A 16,361-nucleotide genomic window follows, 5' to 3' on the forward strand; every position below is an offset into this window, starting at 1 on the left:
GCAACTGGAGGTCGTGTTGGGAGGCTGAGAAAGAAGCAGCAGCAGCAGAGGAGCAGCAGTGGAGCAGCAGTGGAGCAGCAGAGGAGCAGCAGAGGAGCAGCAGAGGAGCAGCAGAGGAGCAGCAGAGGAGCAGCAGAGGAGCAGCAGAGGAGCAGCAAAGGAGCAGCAAAGGAGCAGAGGAGCAGCAGCAAAGGAGCAGAGGAGCAGCAGCAGCAAAGGAGCAGAGGAGCAGCAGCAGCAAAGGAGCAGAGGAGCAGCAGCAGCAAAGGAGCAGAGGAGCAGCAGCAGAGGAGCAGCAGCAGAGGAGCAGCAGCAGAGGAGCAGCAGCAGAGGAGCAGCAGCAGAGGAGCAGAGGAGCAGCAGCAGCAGCAGAGGAGCAGCAGCGGAGCAGCAGCAGCAGCAGAGGAGCAGCAGCAGCAAAGGAGCAGCAGAGCAGAAGCAGAGGAGCAAAGCAGCAGCAGAGCAGCAAAGCAGCTCCTGTCCCAGCCTGGATCCAACCAACATCTCCAGAGCCTCACCTCCAAGAGAAGAACCAGAAAAGAATCTCTCCCCCCCCACCCCCCAGAGCTTTCCTTCTCCCATCCAGGTGGCCCAAAGCTGAGCCTGAAGAGCTGCTGGGGGGAGCTGGAGCCAGGCAGGCAGCAGCCTTGGAGCCTGGGGTCAGCTGAGCTCAGCCAGCCAAGGCTATTTTGGAAGCCTGGGCAGTATTTTTAGCCTGCAAGCAAGGCTGCACTTCCCCTTTCTGGAGGCTCTCCTCCCTTGCTGGCAGTGGCTGGGGTGTGGAGGGGGAGCTCTGCTGCTGCAGCCAGGCCTGGGAGAGGTGGGGGGGGGGGGGGGGAACCTGTGCAGAACCCACTGCTGGTTGTGCAAGAAAGGAGCTGCCTGGGTGGGTGGGGATGGATGTGCTTCACCCCCCCCCTACACACACACACGTTGGGCAACCCTCAAAGCCTGCTGCTGAAGGAGCCACTCCAGGCTGCCTGGGCTTGTCCCAGCTCCCCAGCAGCTGAGGGAGGCTTCCAGCAGCACCCCCAGCTGAGCTTGGGGTGAGGAAGCCAGCAGAAGGCCCTTGGTCTGCCTAAGGGGGGTGGAAGGAGGAGGGGGGCAGTGGTGGTGGTGGTGGTGGTGGTGGTGGTTCCCCCACCCAAAGCCTTGGGTCAGCAGCTGGCTCTGCTTTTCCAGTTGCCCCCAAACCAGGCAGGAGCTGGAAAACCTGAGGCTGAGGCTGGGAACATCTCCAGGGCTTGGAAGTGGGGGGGACACACACTTGTGGAGCCCCAGAAGGGTTGGGCAAGAGCAGGGGGCAGGGGGAGGGGGAGGGGGGTATGGGCAGCCTGCCTGCCAGCAGCCTCCATCCCCATCCAGGGCTGTCTCAGGCACCTCCTGCCCAGCCCAGCTCAGCACCACCAGGCTGCCCCTGCCCAAGCCCTGCTGCCTGCAGCCTCCCTGCCCACTGCAGGCAGGAGGAGGTGGCAGGGGCAGGTGAGGAGGGGCTGGGGTCTGCAGCCGGCCAGAGCAGCAGTCCCTGGAGCAGAGCCCTCCTCTGGCAGGGCCTCTCCCACTCTTTCCTCTCTGGAGCTGTGCTGGGAAGCTGGGCTGCTGCCAGCTCCCTCCTGGCATGGGGAGGGCCTAAAGCAGAGGCCTGGGAACAGAGAGCTGCCCAAGACACAGCAGAGTGCAGGGCAGCTGGCTGCAGGCTGAGCTGCTGCTGCCATCGGGAGAGCTGAGTTTGAGCCTGGGGATCCTGCTGGGCACAGGGGACAAAGCAGCAGCATTCCCCCCTGGGGTCCCCTGCAGACCCCCTGGGGTTCCCTGCAGCCCCTCCTGGGGTTCCCTGCAGCCTCCCCTTGGAGTTCCCTGCAGCCCCCCCTGGGGATTCCCTGCAGCCTCCCCTTGGGATCCCCTGCAGCCCCTCCTGGGGATCCCCTGCAGCCTCCCCTTGGGATCCCCTGCATCCTCCCCTTGGGATCCCCTGCAGCCTCCCCTTGGGGTTCCCTGCAGCCCCTCCTGGGATTCCCTGCCCCCCGGGTGCAGCCCAGCCCCTGGGCACAGCCCAGCCCCGCAGCCCCCCGGGTGCAGCCCAGCCCCTGGTCACAGCCCAGCCCCGCAGCCCCCCGGGTGCAGCCCAGCCCCCGGGCACAGCCCAGCCCCGCAGCCCCTCCGGGTGCAGCCCAGCCTCACAGCCCCCCGCCCCCGCTGCTGCTCTCGGGGCTTTCTCACAAGCCGGCGGGGAGAGGAAAACAATTTCTGGTCGAAAACAGGAAAATGTGATTGTAGCAACCACAACAATGAGCCGGGGCCGGGGGCAGGGGGCAGGAGCCGGGGGCAGGGGCCGGGGGCAGGGGCCGGGGGCAGGGGCCGGAGCGGCTCTCGCTCTCCGTTTAGCTTCCGAAGCAGCTTCGGAGCCGACTGCGAGCGGAGCCTGCCCGCGGCCGCGCTCCCCCTCCCGACCCCCGGCAGCCAGCGCAGCGCTCCGGTGCCTCCCGCGGTCCCCTCCACCGCCTGGTCCCTCAGCCTCAGCCCCTCCTCCACCTCCACAGCCCCAGAAGCCTTCCGTGCCCCATCTAGAACCTCCAAACCTCCTCAGAACCTCCTCTGAGATCTTCTAGAACCTCTTGAAACCCTCCAGAGCTCCACCTAGAACCTCCAAACCTCCTCTGAGCTCCTCAAGAGCCTCCAGAGCCCCATCTAGGACCTTGAGGAACTCCAGAAACCCTCCATGGCCCCATCCAGAACATCCAAACCTCCTCAGAACCTCCTCTGAGCTCCTCAAGAACCTCCAGAGCCTCATCCAGGATCTTGAGGAGCTCCAAACCTCCTCCATGGCCCCATCTAGAACCTCCAAACCTCCTCAGAACCTCCTCTGAGCTACTCAAGAACCTCCAGAGCCCCATCTAGGACCTTGAGGAGCTCCAAACCTCCTCCATGGCCCCATCTAGAACCTCCAAACCTCCTCAGAACCTCCTCTGAGTGCCAAGAACCTCCAGAGCCCCATCCAGGACCTTAAGGGACTCCACAAACCCCTCCATGGCCTCATCTAGAACCTCCAAACCTCCTCAGAACCTCCTTTGAGCTCCTCAAGAGCCTCTCAAGCTCCTCTGCAGAGCCACCTGCAAGGTGAGGCTCAACAAGGCTCTGGGCAGCCTGCTTTGGTTGAGGCTGCCCCTGCTGCCTGCAGAGGGGGTTGGCCTGGGTGACCTTCAGAGGTCCCTTCCCACCCAGAGCATTGTCCTGAGCAGCTCAGGCCAGGAGCTGCCTCAAAGCAGCCACAGCAGCCCCACAGGAGACATTCAGCCAAGAGCAGAGGAAGGGCAACTCCCAGGAACACCTCATGGACACAGCAGATGGGGTTGGGCAACCCAGGGAGGGCAACCCAGGGAGGACAACCCAGGGAGGACAACCGAGAGGAGGACAACCGAGAGGAGGACAACCGAGAGGAGGACAATCAAGGGAGGACAGCCTAGAGAGGACAACCTAGAGGGGGACAACCAAGGGAGGACAACCAAGAGGAGGATAATCAAGGTAGGACAATCCAGAGAGGACAATCAAGGGAGGACAACCAAGAGGAGGACAATCAAGGGAAGACAGCCTAGAGGAGGACAACCAAGGGAGAACAACCCAGAGGACAACCTAGAGGAGGAGAACCCAGAGAGGACTATCAAGGGAGGACTAACTAGAGGAGGACAACCCAGAGGAGAGGACAGCCAAGGGAGGACAACTAAGGGAGGACAACCCAGAAGGGGACAACCCAGAAGGGGACAACCAGGGGAGGACAACCTAGGGAGGACAGCCAAGACGAGGACAATCCAGGGAGGACAATCCAGGGAGGACAACCCAGAGGAGAGGACAGCCAAGGGAGGACAACTAAGGGAGGACAACCCAGAAGGGGACAACCCAGAAGAGGACAACCAAGAGGAGGACAACCAAGAGGACAATCCAGGGAGGACAATCCAGGGAGGACAATCCAGGGAGGACAATACAGGGAGGACAGCCTAGAGGAGGACAACCAAGGGAGGGCAACCTAAAGGAGGACTAACTAGAGGGGGACGACACAGGAAGGACAACCAAGGGAGGACAACACAGAGAGGACAACCTAGGGAGGAGAACCCAGAGGAGAGGACAATCAAGGGAGGACAGCCTAAAGGAGGACTAACTAGAGAAGAACAACCAAGAGGAGAGGACAACCCAGAGGAGAGGACAACCAAGGGCTGACCTTTGCCTCCAGTGCTCATCTGCCCAGGTCCCTGCTGCTGCTGCTGCTGCTGCTGCTGCTCCCCTTCAGGTTTCTGCCTCTCTTTGGGCCCTGCTTGTGCCAAGTCCCCGAGCAGAGCAGCGCAGCGCAGAGCAGCGCAGCCCTTTGGTGTGGTCTGCAGTGTGTGAGCTGAGGAGGAGCCCAAGCCCTGCTCTCTGCCTTTGTTTTGTCTTCTGGGTGCAGTTTCCAGGGCCTGGTTTCAGAATGACAACCTCTGGTGCTGCTCTTCCCCGGGCAGGCAGGCAGGCAGCAGCTCCTCTCTCCTCCCTCTCTCCTCTCTCCTCCCTCTCTCCTCTCTCCTCCCTCTCTCCTCTCTCCTCCCTCTCTCCTCTCTCCTCCCTCCCTCCTCCCTCCCTCCTTCCTCCTTCCCTCCTCCCTCCCTCCTCTCTCCCTCCTCCCTCCCTCCTCTCACTCTCAGCCTTTGGTGTCCCTCTCACGCCCAGCTAGGGGCTGGGAGGAGGAGGTTAGGGGTCGGGGGGTAGGGGGAGGAAGGAACCAAACTGCTTTCAAACTAAAGCAAAAGAAACCCCGCGGCTGCCAGGAGGCTCTCGGGGCTCCCCCAGCCCCTCGGAGCTGCTGTTGAAATCGGCCCCCGCGGCTCCTGCCGGCAGGGGAGGGCTCGGCCGGCAATTGCCGGGACAGGGAAGGGCTCCCCGGGAGCAGAGGCAAAGCCAAGAGGCTGAGGGTCCGAGCCGGGGAGAGGGATGGAGGCTAAAACTGCAGCGGCTCTGGAGCCACCCAGGAAGGGGAAGGGGGGGGGGAGGGGAGAGGGAAAAGTTTTCCTCCCTTCAGGAATTTCCCAGCTGGGAGCTCAGGTTTCCAAAGGGCAGCAGGAAGGAAGCACTGGGCACAAGGAGCAGGGCAGGGAGGAGCCCCCCGGGGGGGCAGCGACCTCGGCACCGGCAGAGAGGGAGAGGCAGGGACTGCCCCAGGGCTCTGCTTGGCATCTGGGGGGCAGCTGGGGGCGGGGGGGAGCGAGGCTGGAGAAGAGGAGGCTGAGGGGAGACCTTCAGGGGAGACCTTCTGGCTCCCTGCAGCTCCCTGGGAGGAGCTTGGAGCCAAGGATGAAGAGCCAGGGCAAGAGGAGGTGGCCTCAGGCTGCCCCAGGGCAGGTTCAGCTGGGCCAGGAGGAGCAATTTCTGCCCCTTGAGGCTGGCCCAGGGCTGTGGTGGAGTCTCCATCCCTGGAGGGGTTCCCAAGCCCTGGAGCTGGGGTGCTGAGGGCTTGGTGCTGCCCCTGGGGCAGTGCTGGGTTGAGGGTTGGACTCCAGGATCTCAAAGAGCTCTTCCAGCCCAAAGCTCACATCCCTCCTCACATCCCATCCCTCCTCACATCCCATCCCTCCCCACATCCCTCCCCTCCCCACATCCCATCCCTCCCCACATCCCTCCCCTCCCCACATCCCATCCCTCCCCACATCCCTCCCCTCCCCACATCCCTCCCCTCCCCACATCCCTCCCCTCCTCACATCCCTCCCCTCCCCACATCCCTCCCCTCCCCACATCCCTGCTCCTGCAGCCTTCCCCGGGGGCATCCTTCATTGCTGCAGCGCAAAAGCCACCAGCTGGAGCTTGGGGGCAGAGGGGAGAGGGCAGGCAGAGAGCCTCTGGGATGCAGCACCAGGCACAGTGGCCTTGGGGCCAGCCCAGGGAGCCCCCAAATCCTCTGCCAAGAGCCCAGGGAGCCCCCATATCCTCTGCCAAATGCTCAGGGAGCCCCCAAATCCTCTGCCACGAGCCCAGGGAGCCCCCATATCCTCTGCCACAAGTCCCCCAGTGGCTGGGAGGCAGCTTGGGCATCAAGGGCAGCCTGAGCCTTGGGATCTGCCTCCCCTGGGCACCCTCAAGCTGTCGGGGGGGGGGGGGGAGAGGTGACCAAGAGCTGTGCCCCCCAAGAGGCAACCCCAACAAAGACAGGGCAAGCCAAGGGCCAAAGGAGCTCCTTGGTGCAGCACCCCTGCAGCTGGGAGCAGCTCAGGCTGCAGAGCATCAATCAACCCCCAGCTGCCTGGAGCTGAAGAGAAACTTCCTCTGGGTGAGGACCCTGCCAGGGCAGCCTCTGCCTCCTCCAGCCCCCGGCAGAGGCTGCCTGAGGTCTGGAGCTGCTGGCTCCAGGCTTCAGGAGCCCTTTCTGTGCCCTTTTTGCTCTGCCTCTGGAGCCCTCTGGGAGGAAGGGCAAAGCTCAGCAGCTTTGCCTGCTCCGTGCCTGGGTGGTTTGCAGCGCAGAGCTCAGCCCCTGGCTGAGGGTCGTCCCCAGCAGCCTGGTGTCCTCTCCTCCTGGAGTCACAGAGGTGGGAAAAGGCCTCTGAGGTCCTCAAACCTCCCTCTGAGATCCTCAGAGCTCCCTCTGAGGTCCTCAAGCCTCCCAGCCCAAGCCCAACAAACCACAGGGTTCATGAACCCCTCCAGGGATGGGGACTCCACTACCTCCCTGGGCAGCCTGGGCCAGGCCTGGATGCTCCTCAGGGCCCAGAAATTGTTCCTCAAGGCCAACCTGAACCTGCCCTGGGGCTGCCTGAGGTCATCTCCTCTTGTCCTGGCCCTTGGCACAAGAGCCCAACCCCCCCCTGGCTCCAGGCTCCTCTCAGGGAGCTGCAGGCAGCCAGGAGGTCTCCCCTCAGCCTCCTCTCCTCCAGCCTCAACAACCCTCCCAGAGCTCCCTCAGCTGCTCCTCCCCAGCCCCTCTCTCCCCCCAGCCCCTTCCCCAGAGCTCCCTCAGCTGCTCCTCCCCAGCCCCTCTCTCCCCCCAGCCCCTTCCCCAGCTCCTCCCCTGGCCCTGCTGCAGCCCTCCTGGCCCCGAGGAGCCCAAAGCTGCCCTCAGGCTGCCAGCTGTGGCCTCCCCAGCGCCACGACCACCACATTATGCCCAGAACCCTTCCCGGGGCGGGGTGCTGCCGGTGCCCCCCTGCCCCCCTGCCGCGGGGCACAGCGAGCTCGGGGCCGGCGCCGCAGCTCCGTTCGCCGCCGCCGCCGCTTCCCACCCCCCCGGGGGAGGGGGGGGGGGGGATGTTTATTTTTAGCCGGTGCCACCCCGGGGGCTGAGGGGGGGAAATGTTTCGTTTCAATTTCTCTTCAGGACGTCCGGCCCCGAGGGCTCTTTCTGGGAATCCCTGGTTGTAAACAGCCTCGCTGAGGGCGAGAGGCCCCCGGGGGTGAGCTCTCAGGTGTGAGTCAAAGCAGGAAGCTGCTGCCGCGGGGGCGAGCAGAGGTCCCCGGCCCCTCCCCCCCCCCCGGCAAAAAGCGGCCTCGATCCATCCACCCCCCCAGATTCCGTCCCACAAGCCCAGCCCGAGCCGTGCCCCCTGCCGGGATGGGAGGGATGGATGCTGCCCGCGGGATGCTCCCCGAGAGGTGCAGCTCCTGGGAGGCAGCTGCCCAGGGGATGCAGCTCCTGGGAGGAGGCTGCCCAAGGGATGCAGCTCCTGGGATGCAGCTGCCCAGGGGATGCAGCTCCTGGGAGGCAGCTGCCCAGGGGATGCAGCTCCTGGGAGGCAGCTGCCCAGGGATGCAGCTCCTGGGAGGAGGCTGCCCAGGGGATGCAGCTCCTGGGAGGAGGAGGCTGCCCAGGGGATGCAGCTCCCGGGAGGAGGATGCTGCTGCCCAGGGGATGCAGCTCCCGGGAGGAGGAGGCTGCTGCCCAGGGGATGCAGCTCCTGGGAGGAGGAGGCTGCTGCCCAGGGGATGCAGCTCCTGGGAGGAGGAGGCTGCTGCCCAGGGGATGCAGCTCCTGGGAGGAGGAGGCTGCTGCCCAGGGGATGCAGCTCCTGGGAGGAGGAGGCTGCTGCCCAGGGGATGCAGCTCCTGGGAGGAGGAGGCTGCTGCCCAGGGGATGCAGCTCCTGGGAGGATGCAGCTCCCAGGAGGAGGAGGCTGCCCAGGGGATGCAGCTCCCCATGGGATGCAGCCCCTCAGCATCTCCCCAGCCTCCTCTGGACTCTCTCCAGCACTTCTCTGCCTTCCTTGAGCTGGGGAGCCCAGGACTGGGCCAGCTGTGACCTCCCTGGGACAGTGCAGAGGGGCAGGAGCACCGCCCTCACCCTGCTGCCCACAGGAGATGCCCACTCAGGAGCCCCCTGGCCTTGGCTGCACCTCCCCAGCCCTGCTGGCACTGCCTGCTGCAGCCAGAGGAAGCAGTGAGACCCTCCAGGGTCGGTGGATCTCAGCCCTGCAGAGCAGCTCAGAGGCAGCATCTCTGCTCCCTGGCCCGAAGCGGGGGGCAGGGAAGGGCAGGAGCAAGGCTCAGCCAAGCCCCAAGCTGCTGCCCCCCCTGGCCAAGGCTCGGGGGGCAAGGAGGAAAGCGAGGAAGGGAGGCTGCAGGTGGAGGCTGGCAGTGCCAGCAGCTCCTCCAGGGGTCCCCAGGAGCTGCTCTGTGCCTCCCCCGTGCAGGCAGAGCAGCAGGACCCAGCCTGGCTCTGCGCTCAGGCCAGGCCACCTCGACCCTGGCCTGGCCCTCCCTCGGGGAAGCTCCCAAGCACCGAAGGAGGGAAGAGAGAGAGGTCTGGTTGCAATTGCTGCCTGAACAAAGGCTGCCTTCAGCAGCAGCAGCAGCAGCAGCCCAGCCCCACCTGGCACTTCCTTCCCCAAGCCCCCACACCTTCTGCTCATCCTCCAGCCTGGGGCAGCCTGGGCTGGCTTTGGGAAGCTCGCTGCGGCCAAGAGCTCCTCAGAGCCCTTTCTGCTCTTCCCCCTCCGCTCCCTGAGCAGCATCAAAGCAGCCTGAGTGGGAGATGCTTTCCAGCAGCCTCCAGCTCCTCCTCTCCAGCCAGGAGCCCCTCGGGGACCTTCTCTGCCCCTGCAGCCTCTCTGCCCCTGCAGCCTCTCTGCCCCTGCAGCCTCTCTGCCTCCCCCCCCCCCCCCGCCCCGGCTGGGAGGCTTCGGGGCTGCCCTCCCCCTTCAGAGCAAAGCAGAAAGCTCAGCAGGGAGCTCAGGGCTGGGGAGGGAAGCAGAGATCAGCTTCGCAGCCCCCATTGCCCCTCCGGGGAGTCTCCCACCCCGGGGGCAGCCCAGGCCGGGGGGGGATGGGGGGAGCCTGCCCCTGGGCTGCGGCTTCTGCTCTGCCTCTCCTGCGCCGCCGCGGGGCTGCGCTGCGAAGCCTTCGCCTCCCGGCACACGCGGGGGGGGGGGGGGGGGGAGGCCCAGGGGTCGTGGCTGGGACAGCCTGGCGCCCCCCAGGCAACCAGAAGCGATGGCAGCAGCGGGCGGCGATGGGAGGGGGGGCCGGGGAACGGACCCAGGCGGCAGAGGGGGCTGGGGGCACACACACGAGAGGGGCTGGGGGGGGGACACACACTTGAGAGGGGCGAGGGGGGGACACACACTTGGGGGGGGCTGGGGGCGGGGACACACACTTGTGGGGGGCTGGGGGCGGGGACACACACTTGTGGGGGGCTGGGGGGGACACTGGAGGGGGGCTGGGGGGGGGACACACACTTGGGGGGGGCTGGGGGCACACACTTGGGGGGGGCTGGGGGGGGACACACACCTGGGGGGGGGCTGGGGGGGGGACACACACCTGGGGGGGGGCTGGGGGCACAGGGCAGCCCTGGGCAGCGTTCTCCCAGCACGGAGGCTGCAGCCCGGCGCAGAGGCTGCGGCGGAGCCCTTCCTGCCCTCTCCTTTCTCCTCCCCCCAGCTCCCATCCCTTCGGGCATCCCTTCAGCCTCTCCTCCCAGCCAGCTGCTCTTGCACAACCTTCCAACCACCTCCTCTGCCAGCCACCAGCTCCCATCCCATGCGTGGCCACTCGCAAGCCTTTAACCCCTCCCTGCCTTCACCCGGGGGGCGGGGGGGGGGATGTTGGGAGCGGCTCTGCTGCCCCTTCCCCTGCTCTGCCCTCCCCCAGCCCCTCCTCAGCCCCTCAGCGGTTCCCTCCCTGCAGGGGAGACCCTTTTAGACCACACAGCTCAGGCAGGCAGCTCCCTGCCGCCCCTCGCTGCATGCTGCCCTGGGCGGGGGGCGCCTGGAAAGCCCTCCTGAGGCGGTGTCCATCTGTCTGTCCGGGCTCCCTGTGGCTGGAGCCCTCTGAGCCCACAGGAGCTTCCCCTCCAGGCACTGTGCTGCACTCAAGCACCTCGCTGGGCTGGCTGCTCGATGCTGCCAGCAACCAGCAAGGCACTGAATGAAAACATCTCTCTGGGGGGGGGTGTGGGTGGAGCTGCCAAGGACCCCACACACACACACCCCAACCCCTTCCCCTCCCCCAAACATCCACTTTCCAGCCCAGAAAACCCCAAAACATCCATTTCCCAGCCCAGAAACTCTCCAACATCCATTTCCCAGCCCCAAACCTCCACTTTCCAGCCCAGGATGAAAAGCAAACTCCAAAACACCACTTTCCCAGCCCAGAAATCCATCTTCCAGCCCCAAAACACCCATTTCCCAGGCCAGAAAACCCCAAAGCATCAGTTTCCCACCCCAGAGACACCCAGGACAACCATTTCCCAGCCCAGGAATCCCCAAGCATCCACTTGCCAGCCCAGAAATCCATTTTCCAGCCCCAAACATCCATTTCCCAGCCCAGAATCGCCCCAAACATCACTTTTCCAAGCCCAGAACCACTCCAAAGACCTCTTTCCCACCCTAGAGACATCCTAAACAACCATTTCCCAGCCCAGGAATCCCCAAGCATCCACTTGCCAGCCCAGGAAACCCCCAAACATATCCATTTCCCAGCCCAGAGATACCCTAAACATCCATTTCCCAGCCCAGAGAACCCCAAAGCATCACTTTCCCACCCTAGAGATACCCTAAACAATCACTTCCCAGCCCAGGAATCCCCAGGCATCCACTTGCCAGCCCAGAGAAGCCTCAAAGCATCCATTTCCCAGCCCAGAGACACCCAGAGCAATCATTTCCCAGCCCAGAGAACCCCAAAGCATCAGTTTCCCTCCCCAGCAACACTCAACCATCCATTTCCCACCCCAGAGACACCCAAAACATTCATTTCCCACCCCAGAAACCCCCAAGCATTCACCTGCCAGCCCCAGAAATCCATTTCCCACCCCAGAGACACCCAAAGCATCCATTTCCCACCCCAGAAATCCATAAACCCCAAAGCCATCAATTTCCAGCCCAGAGAGACCCACAGCAATCATTTCCCAGCCCAGAAACCCCCCAAACATCACTTTTCCAAGCCCAGAACCACCCCAAACATCCATTTCCCAGCACAGAGAACCCCAAAGCATCAATTTCCCACCCCAGAGACACCCAGAACAACCATTTCCCAGCCCAGGAATCCCCAAGCATCCACTTGCCAGTCCAGAAATCCACTTTCCAGCCCAGAGAACCCCCAAAGCATCCATTTCCCAGCCCAGAGAAGCCCAAAGCCATCAATTTCCCAGCCCAGAGAGACCCAGAGCAATCATTTCCCAGCCCAAGAATCCCCAAGCATCCACCTTGCCAGCCCAGAAATCTACTTGCCAGCCCCCAAAACATCCATTTCCCACCCCAGAGACACCCTGAACGGTCCATTTTCCCCACCCCAGAAGTCCCCAAGCATCCACTTGCCAGCCCAGAAACCCCAACACATCCATTTCCCAGCCCAGAGACACCCTAAACAATCATTTCCCAGCCCAGAGAACCCCAAAGCATCAGTTTCCCTCCCCAGAGACATCCTGAACAACTATTTCCCAGCCCAGGAATCCCCAAGCATCCACTTGCCAGCCCAGAAATCCATTTCCCAGCCCAGAAACCCCCCAAACATCACTTTTCCAAGCCCAGAACCACTCCAAAGACCTCTTTCCCACCCCAGAGACATCCTAAACAACCATTTCCCAGCCCAGAAATCCATTTTCCAGCCTAAACATCCATGTCCCAGCCCAGCAACACTCAAACATCCATTTCCCCCAGCCCAGAGACACCCAGGACAACCATTTCCCAGCCCAGGAATTCCCAAGCATCCACTTGCCAGCCCAGAAATCCATTTCCCAGCCCAAAAAACCCCAAAACATCAATTTTCCAGCCCAGAGAGACCCAGAGCAATCATTTCCCCAGCCCAGGAATCCCCAAGCAATCCACTTGCCAGCCCAGAAATCCACTTGCCAGCCCCAAAACGTCAATTTCCCACCCCAGAGACACCCTGAACATCCATTTCCCACCCCAGAAGTCCCCAAGCAGCCACTTGCCAGCCCAGAAATCCACTTTCCAGCCCAAAACATCAATTTCCCAGCCCAGAGAACCCCCAAACCATCCATTTCCCCACCACCAGAGACACCCAAACCAATCATTTCCCCAGCCCAGAAGTCCCCAAGCAGCCACTTGCCAGCCCAGCAATCCACTTCCCAGCCCAAACCAATCCATCTCCCAGCCCAGCAAACACCCCAAGTATCCATTGCCATCCCCAAGTATCCATTGCCATCCCCAAGATCCATTTCCCAGCCCAAGCATCCCCTCCCAGCCCGGCTCCAGGTCGGCCCTGCCCAGCGCAGAGGGCGAGGAGGAGTCAGGCTGGAAGAGACCTCACGGAGCACGGAGCCCAACCCCCGGCGCTGCCCCCAGGGCTCCGCCGAGCCCTCGGCCCTCAGCACCGCAGCTCCGGGGAAGCTTTGAAGCTCCTCCAGGGATGGAGACTCCGCCACTGCCTCCCTGGGCAGCCCTGGGGCCAGGCTCTGGGCAGCCCTCGAGGGGTAGAAATTGTTCCTGGTGGGCAAGCTGAACCCCTCCCCGGGGCAACCTGAGGCCATCTCCTCTTGTCCTGGCCCTTGGCCCTTGGTTCCAGCCACTTGCAGGGAGCCAGGAGGTCTCCCCTCAGCCTCCTCTCCTCCAGCCTCAACACCCCCCACCTCCAGCTGCTCCTCCTCAGCCCCTCTCCTCCAGACCCTTCCTCAGCTTCATTGCCCTCCTCTGGACCACCCCAGCCCCTCAATGTCCTTCTGGGAGGGGAGGAAGCCAAACTGCCTCCCCCCAGCACGGCCCCCACCAGTGCCCAGCCCAGGAGAGCAACCCCCTGCCCTGCTCCTTCTGGCCCTGCAGAGCCCAACCAGCAGCAGCCCCCACTCAGGCTGGGGCCAAAGCAAGGAGCAAACAAAGCCCCCAGCACCCAAAAGCCCCTTCCCAAAAGCCTGGGCTGCAAAGGGAGCACTCAGCAGAGCGCTCAGAGGTGAGAGCTGCCCAGGGAGAGGGCAGGAAATTGTTGCTTCCTGCCCCTGCAGAGGAAGCTTCCCCTCCATGCTCCTGAGCAAAGCCAGGCAGCACTTCCAGCAAACAAACAACCCCCAACCCCCCCAGGGAAAGACAACCAACTGCCCCTGAGCCTGGCTCAGCTCCAGCAGCTGGGAAACAGGGCCCCCAAAAGTCAGGCTTCTAACCTGGGGAAGGGGCTCTGCTCCTCCTCCTCCCCCTCCCCTGGCTGGGGGAGTGCAGGAGGCATTGGAGAAGCCCCTGGGAGGGGGTCCTGGGGCTGAGGGTTGTCAACCCCAGGAGCCTGGGCAGCAGCAGCAGACCCCCAGGAGCCTGGGCAGCAGCAGCAGACCCCAGGGATGGGCTCAAGCTCTTGGGTTGGGTGAAGGAGAGTGGCCAAGAGGCAGAGCTGAGCTCAAGCCCAACACATTCCCAGCACCTGGCAGAGCCAGGGAATCCTTCTGGTTGTTGGAAGAGACCTCACAGAGTCCAACCCCACAGCCAGCACTGCCCCAGGGCACCACCAGCACTGATCCAGGGCACCACCAGCCCCTGGCCCTCAGCACCACAGCTCCAGGGCTTGCAAACACCTCCAGACCTCCCAGGCCATGCAGTCCACCCCACAGCCAGCACTGCCCCCAGGGCAGCACCAGCCCCTGGCCCTCAGCACCACAGCTCCAGGGCTTGGAAAGGCCTCCAGGGATGGGGACTCCACCACCCCCCACCCCAGGCAGCCTGGGGCCAGGGCCTGGGCAGCCTGGAGGTCTGGGCTCTGGGTGTCCCCAACTGAGCAAGCAGCACTGGGCACCTGCTGCTTGCAGAGGCACAGAGGGATGGAAGGAATCATCTGGCTGCAAATGTCTCCAGGGCCTCCACAATTCATCTCTGGGCAGCCCTTCAGCACCACTCCCTGTCCCCAGAGTGGGTCCTTCCCTTCCTTGTGAGGCTGTCTGCCTGCCTGCAGGTCCAGCCTGGTGTCCATCTGTCCTTCCTTCCTTCCTTCCCTCCTTCCCTCCCTCCTTCCTTCCCTCCTTCCCTCCCTCCTTCCTTCCCTCCCTCTTTCCCTCCTTCCTTCCCTCCCTCTTTCCCTCCTTCCTTCCCTCCCTCTTTCCCTCCTTCCTTCCCTCCCTCTTTCCCTCCTTCCTTCCCTCCCTCTTCCCTCCCTCCTTCCCTCCCTCCCTCCTTCCCTCCCCTCCCTCCTTCCCTCCCTCCCTCCTTCCTTCCTTCCCTCCTCCTTCCCTCCTTCCCTCCCTCCTTCCCTCCTTCCCTCCCTCCTTCCATCCCTCCCCTCCTTCCCTCCATCCCTCCCTCCTTCCCTCCATCCCTCCCTCCTTCCTTCCATCCCTCCCTCCTTCCATCCCTCCCTCCTTCCATCCCTCCCTCCTTCCATCCCTCCCTCCTTCCTTCCATCCCTCCCTCCTTCCTTCCATCCCTCCCTCCCTCCTTCCTTCCATCCCTCCCTCCTTCCTTCCATCCCTCCCTCCTTCCTTCCATCCCTCCCTCCTTCCTTCCATCCCTCCCTCCTTCCTTCCATCCCTCCCTCCTTCCTTCCATCCCTCCCTCCTTCCTTCCATCCCTCCCTCCTTCCTTCCATCCCTCCATCTGTCCCTTCATCTATCCTTCCATCCATCCATCAATACATCCATCCTTCCCTCCCCTCCCTCCCTCCATCCATCCATCCATCCCTGCCTCCCTGCAGCCCCCAGCACTGCCCACACACCACCCCACCCCCCCCGCAGCCTCTCTCCACCCCGGGCAGGACAAGTCCCTGTCCCGCCGGCTCCAGCAGCAGCCCCACACCCAGCAGCCCTTCCCCTGCGCTCCGGTCCGAGTCCCTTCCTTAAGCCCGGCTGGAAAGCTGCTGCCAGGCTGTCGGGAGGCAGAGAGGGAGAGAGAGAGCAGCAGAGGCAGCGAGGTCCACCCCGCAGCTCCTCCCGGCCCCCGTGCGGATCGCTGGATCCTGGATTTTCCCTCCCCGCCCTCTGCCTCTCCGAGCTCCTCTTTTAGCATCACCCCGCGGCTCGCACGGCCCCGGAGCCGCCGGGAAGCTCTTCCTCCCTCACCCTGCTCCCGGCCATGCCTGATGATTGCATCAGATTCCTTCTCACCCTGAGCTCAGGATGCCTCCCACCTTTGCCAGGTCCCGGCCAGCCCTCCGGAGGGAGGGCAGCCAGAGGGTGCCCCCAGATTCGGGCTGGCAAAGCGCCCGGCGAGGGCCCGCGGCGCCCGGCGGGGGGACACCGGAGGCTTCCTCGGGCGAGACGTTTGGGTGGGTTTGGAGAGCTCTGAGGTCCAGGGCATCGCCTCCTTGCGCCACCTCAGCCCTCCGCAGCCCCCCCAGGGAGACCACCCCGAGCAGCCCCCGCGGCCAGGCCGCGGGAAGTTCGCAGACGGCGGCGAGCGAGAGGCGGCAGCGGCGGCGGCGGCGGCGACTCACCCTGGCTTTGTCCTTGCATCCAGAGGATTAAAGCCCCGGGAAGTGAGGTCTCATTGTTCGGGAGGTGCTGAAGGCAGGCAGCTGCTCTCTCTTTAGATCTCAAGATTCACTCAAGTTCAGGAAGAGAGAGAGAGAGAGAGAGGGAGGGAGGGAGAGGGAGAGAAAGAGAGGGGACGGTGGAAGGGGAGGGACTGAGAGAAGGGCCGGGAGGGACCGAGAGAAGGGCCCCGAGGCCGTCTAGAATGACAATGGGAGGAAATGCTTTATCAAACCTAGAAAGCCAGCCCTGTCCTGGGAACACGGAGAGAGAGAGAGAGAGAGAGAGAGGAAGAAAAACCCTGACACACACACAGGCGAACCCCGAGGAGCCAAAACAACCCCCGAAAAACCCTCGCAGGAGCTAAACCAACCCCACGAATCCAGCCCCACCACCCCCCCCCAGGGGACCCCTCCAAGCCCTCCTCGGCCCAAGGCAGCAAGCTGAGAGACTCTGAGGTTTATTTCTGGGGGGGGGAGGAAAAAAAGGTAGCAGAGAGTGAAAAGTTTGGGGATTAAAC

The 16,361-nt window shown here is 63.8% G+C and overlaps 1 protein-coding gene across 1 annotated transcript in view; it reads right to left on the reverse strand.

Moving 5' to 3' along the window:
* The window catches only part of HDAC7 (histone deacetylase 7), a 44,976-nt gene extending 28,764 nt beyond the window's left edge, over positions 1-16,212 (reverse strand). Inside the window, 1 exon segment of the mRNA XM_068171068.1 lies at positions 15,805-16,212. Coding sequence (XP_068027169.1) covers positions 15,805-15,823 — 19 coding nt within the window. The 5' untranslated portion in view covers positions 15,824-16,212.
* Between the last annotated feature and the right edge of the window lie 149 nt (positions 16,213-16,361).

Source organism: Melanerpes formicivorus, unplaced genomic scaffold, assembly GCF_026170545.1.
Source record: "Melanerpes formicivorus ecotype bairdi unplaced genomic scaffold, bMelFor1.0.p_v2 SCAF_1574, whole genome shotgun sequence".
Classification (NCBI taxonomy): domain Eukaryota; kingdom Metazoa; phylum Chordata; class Aves; order Piciformes; family Picidae; genus Melanerpes; species Melanerpes formicivorus.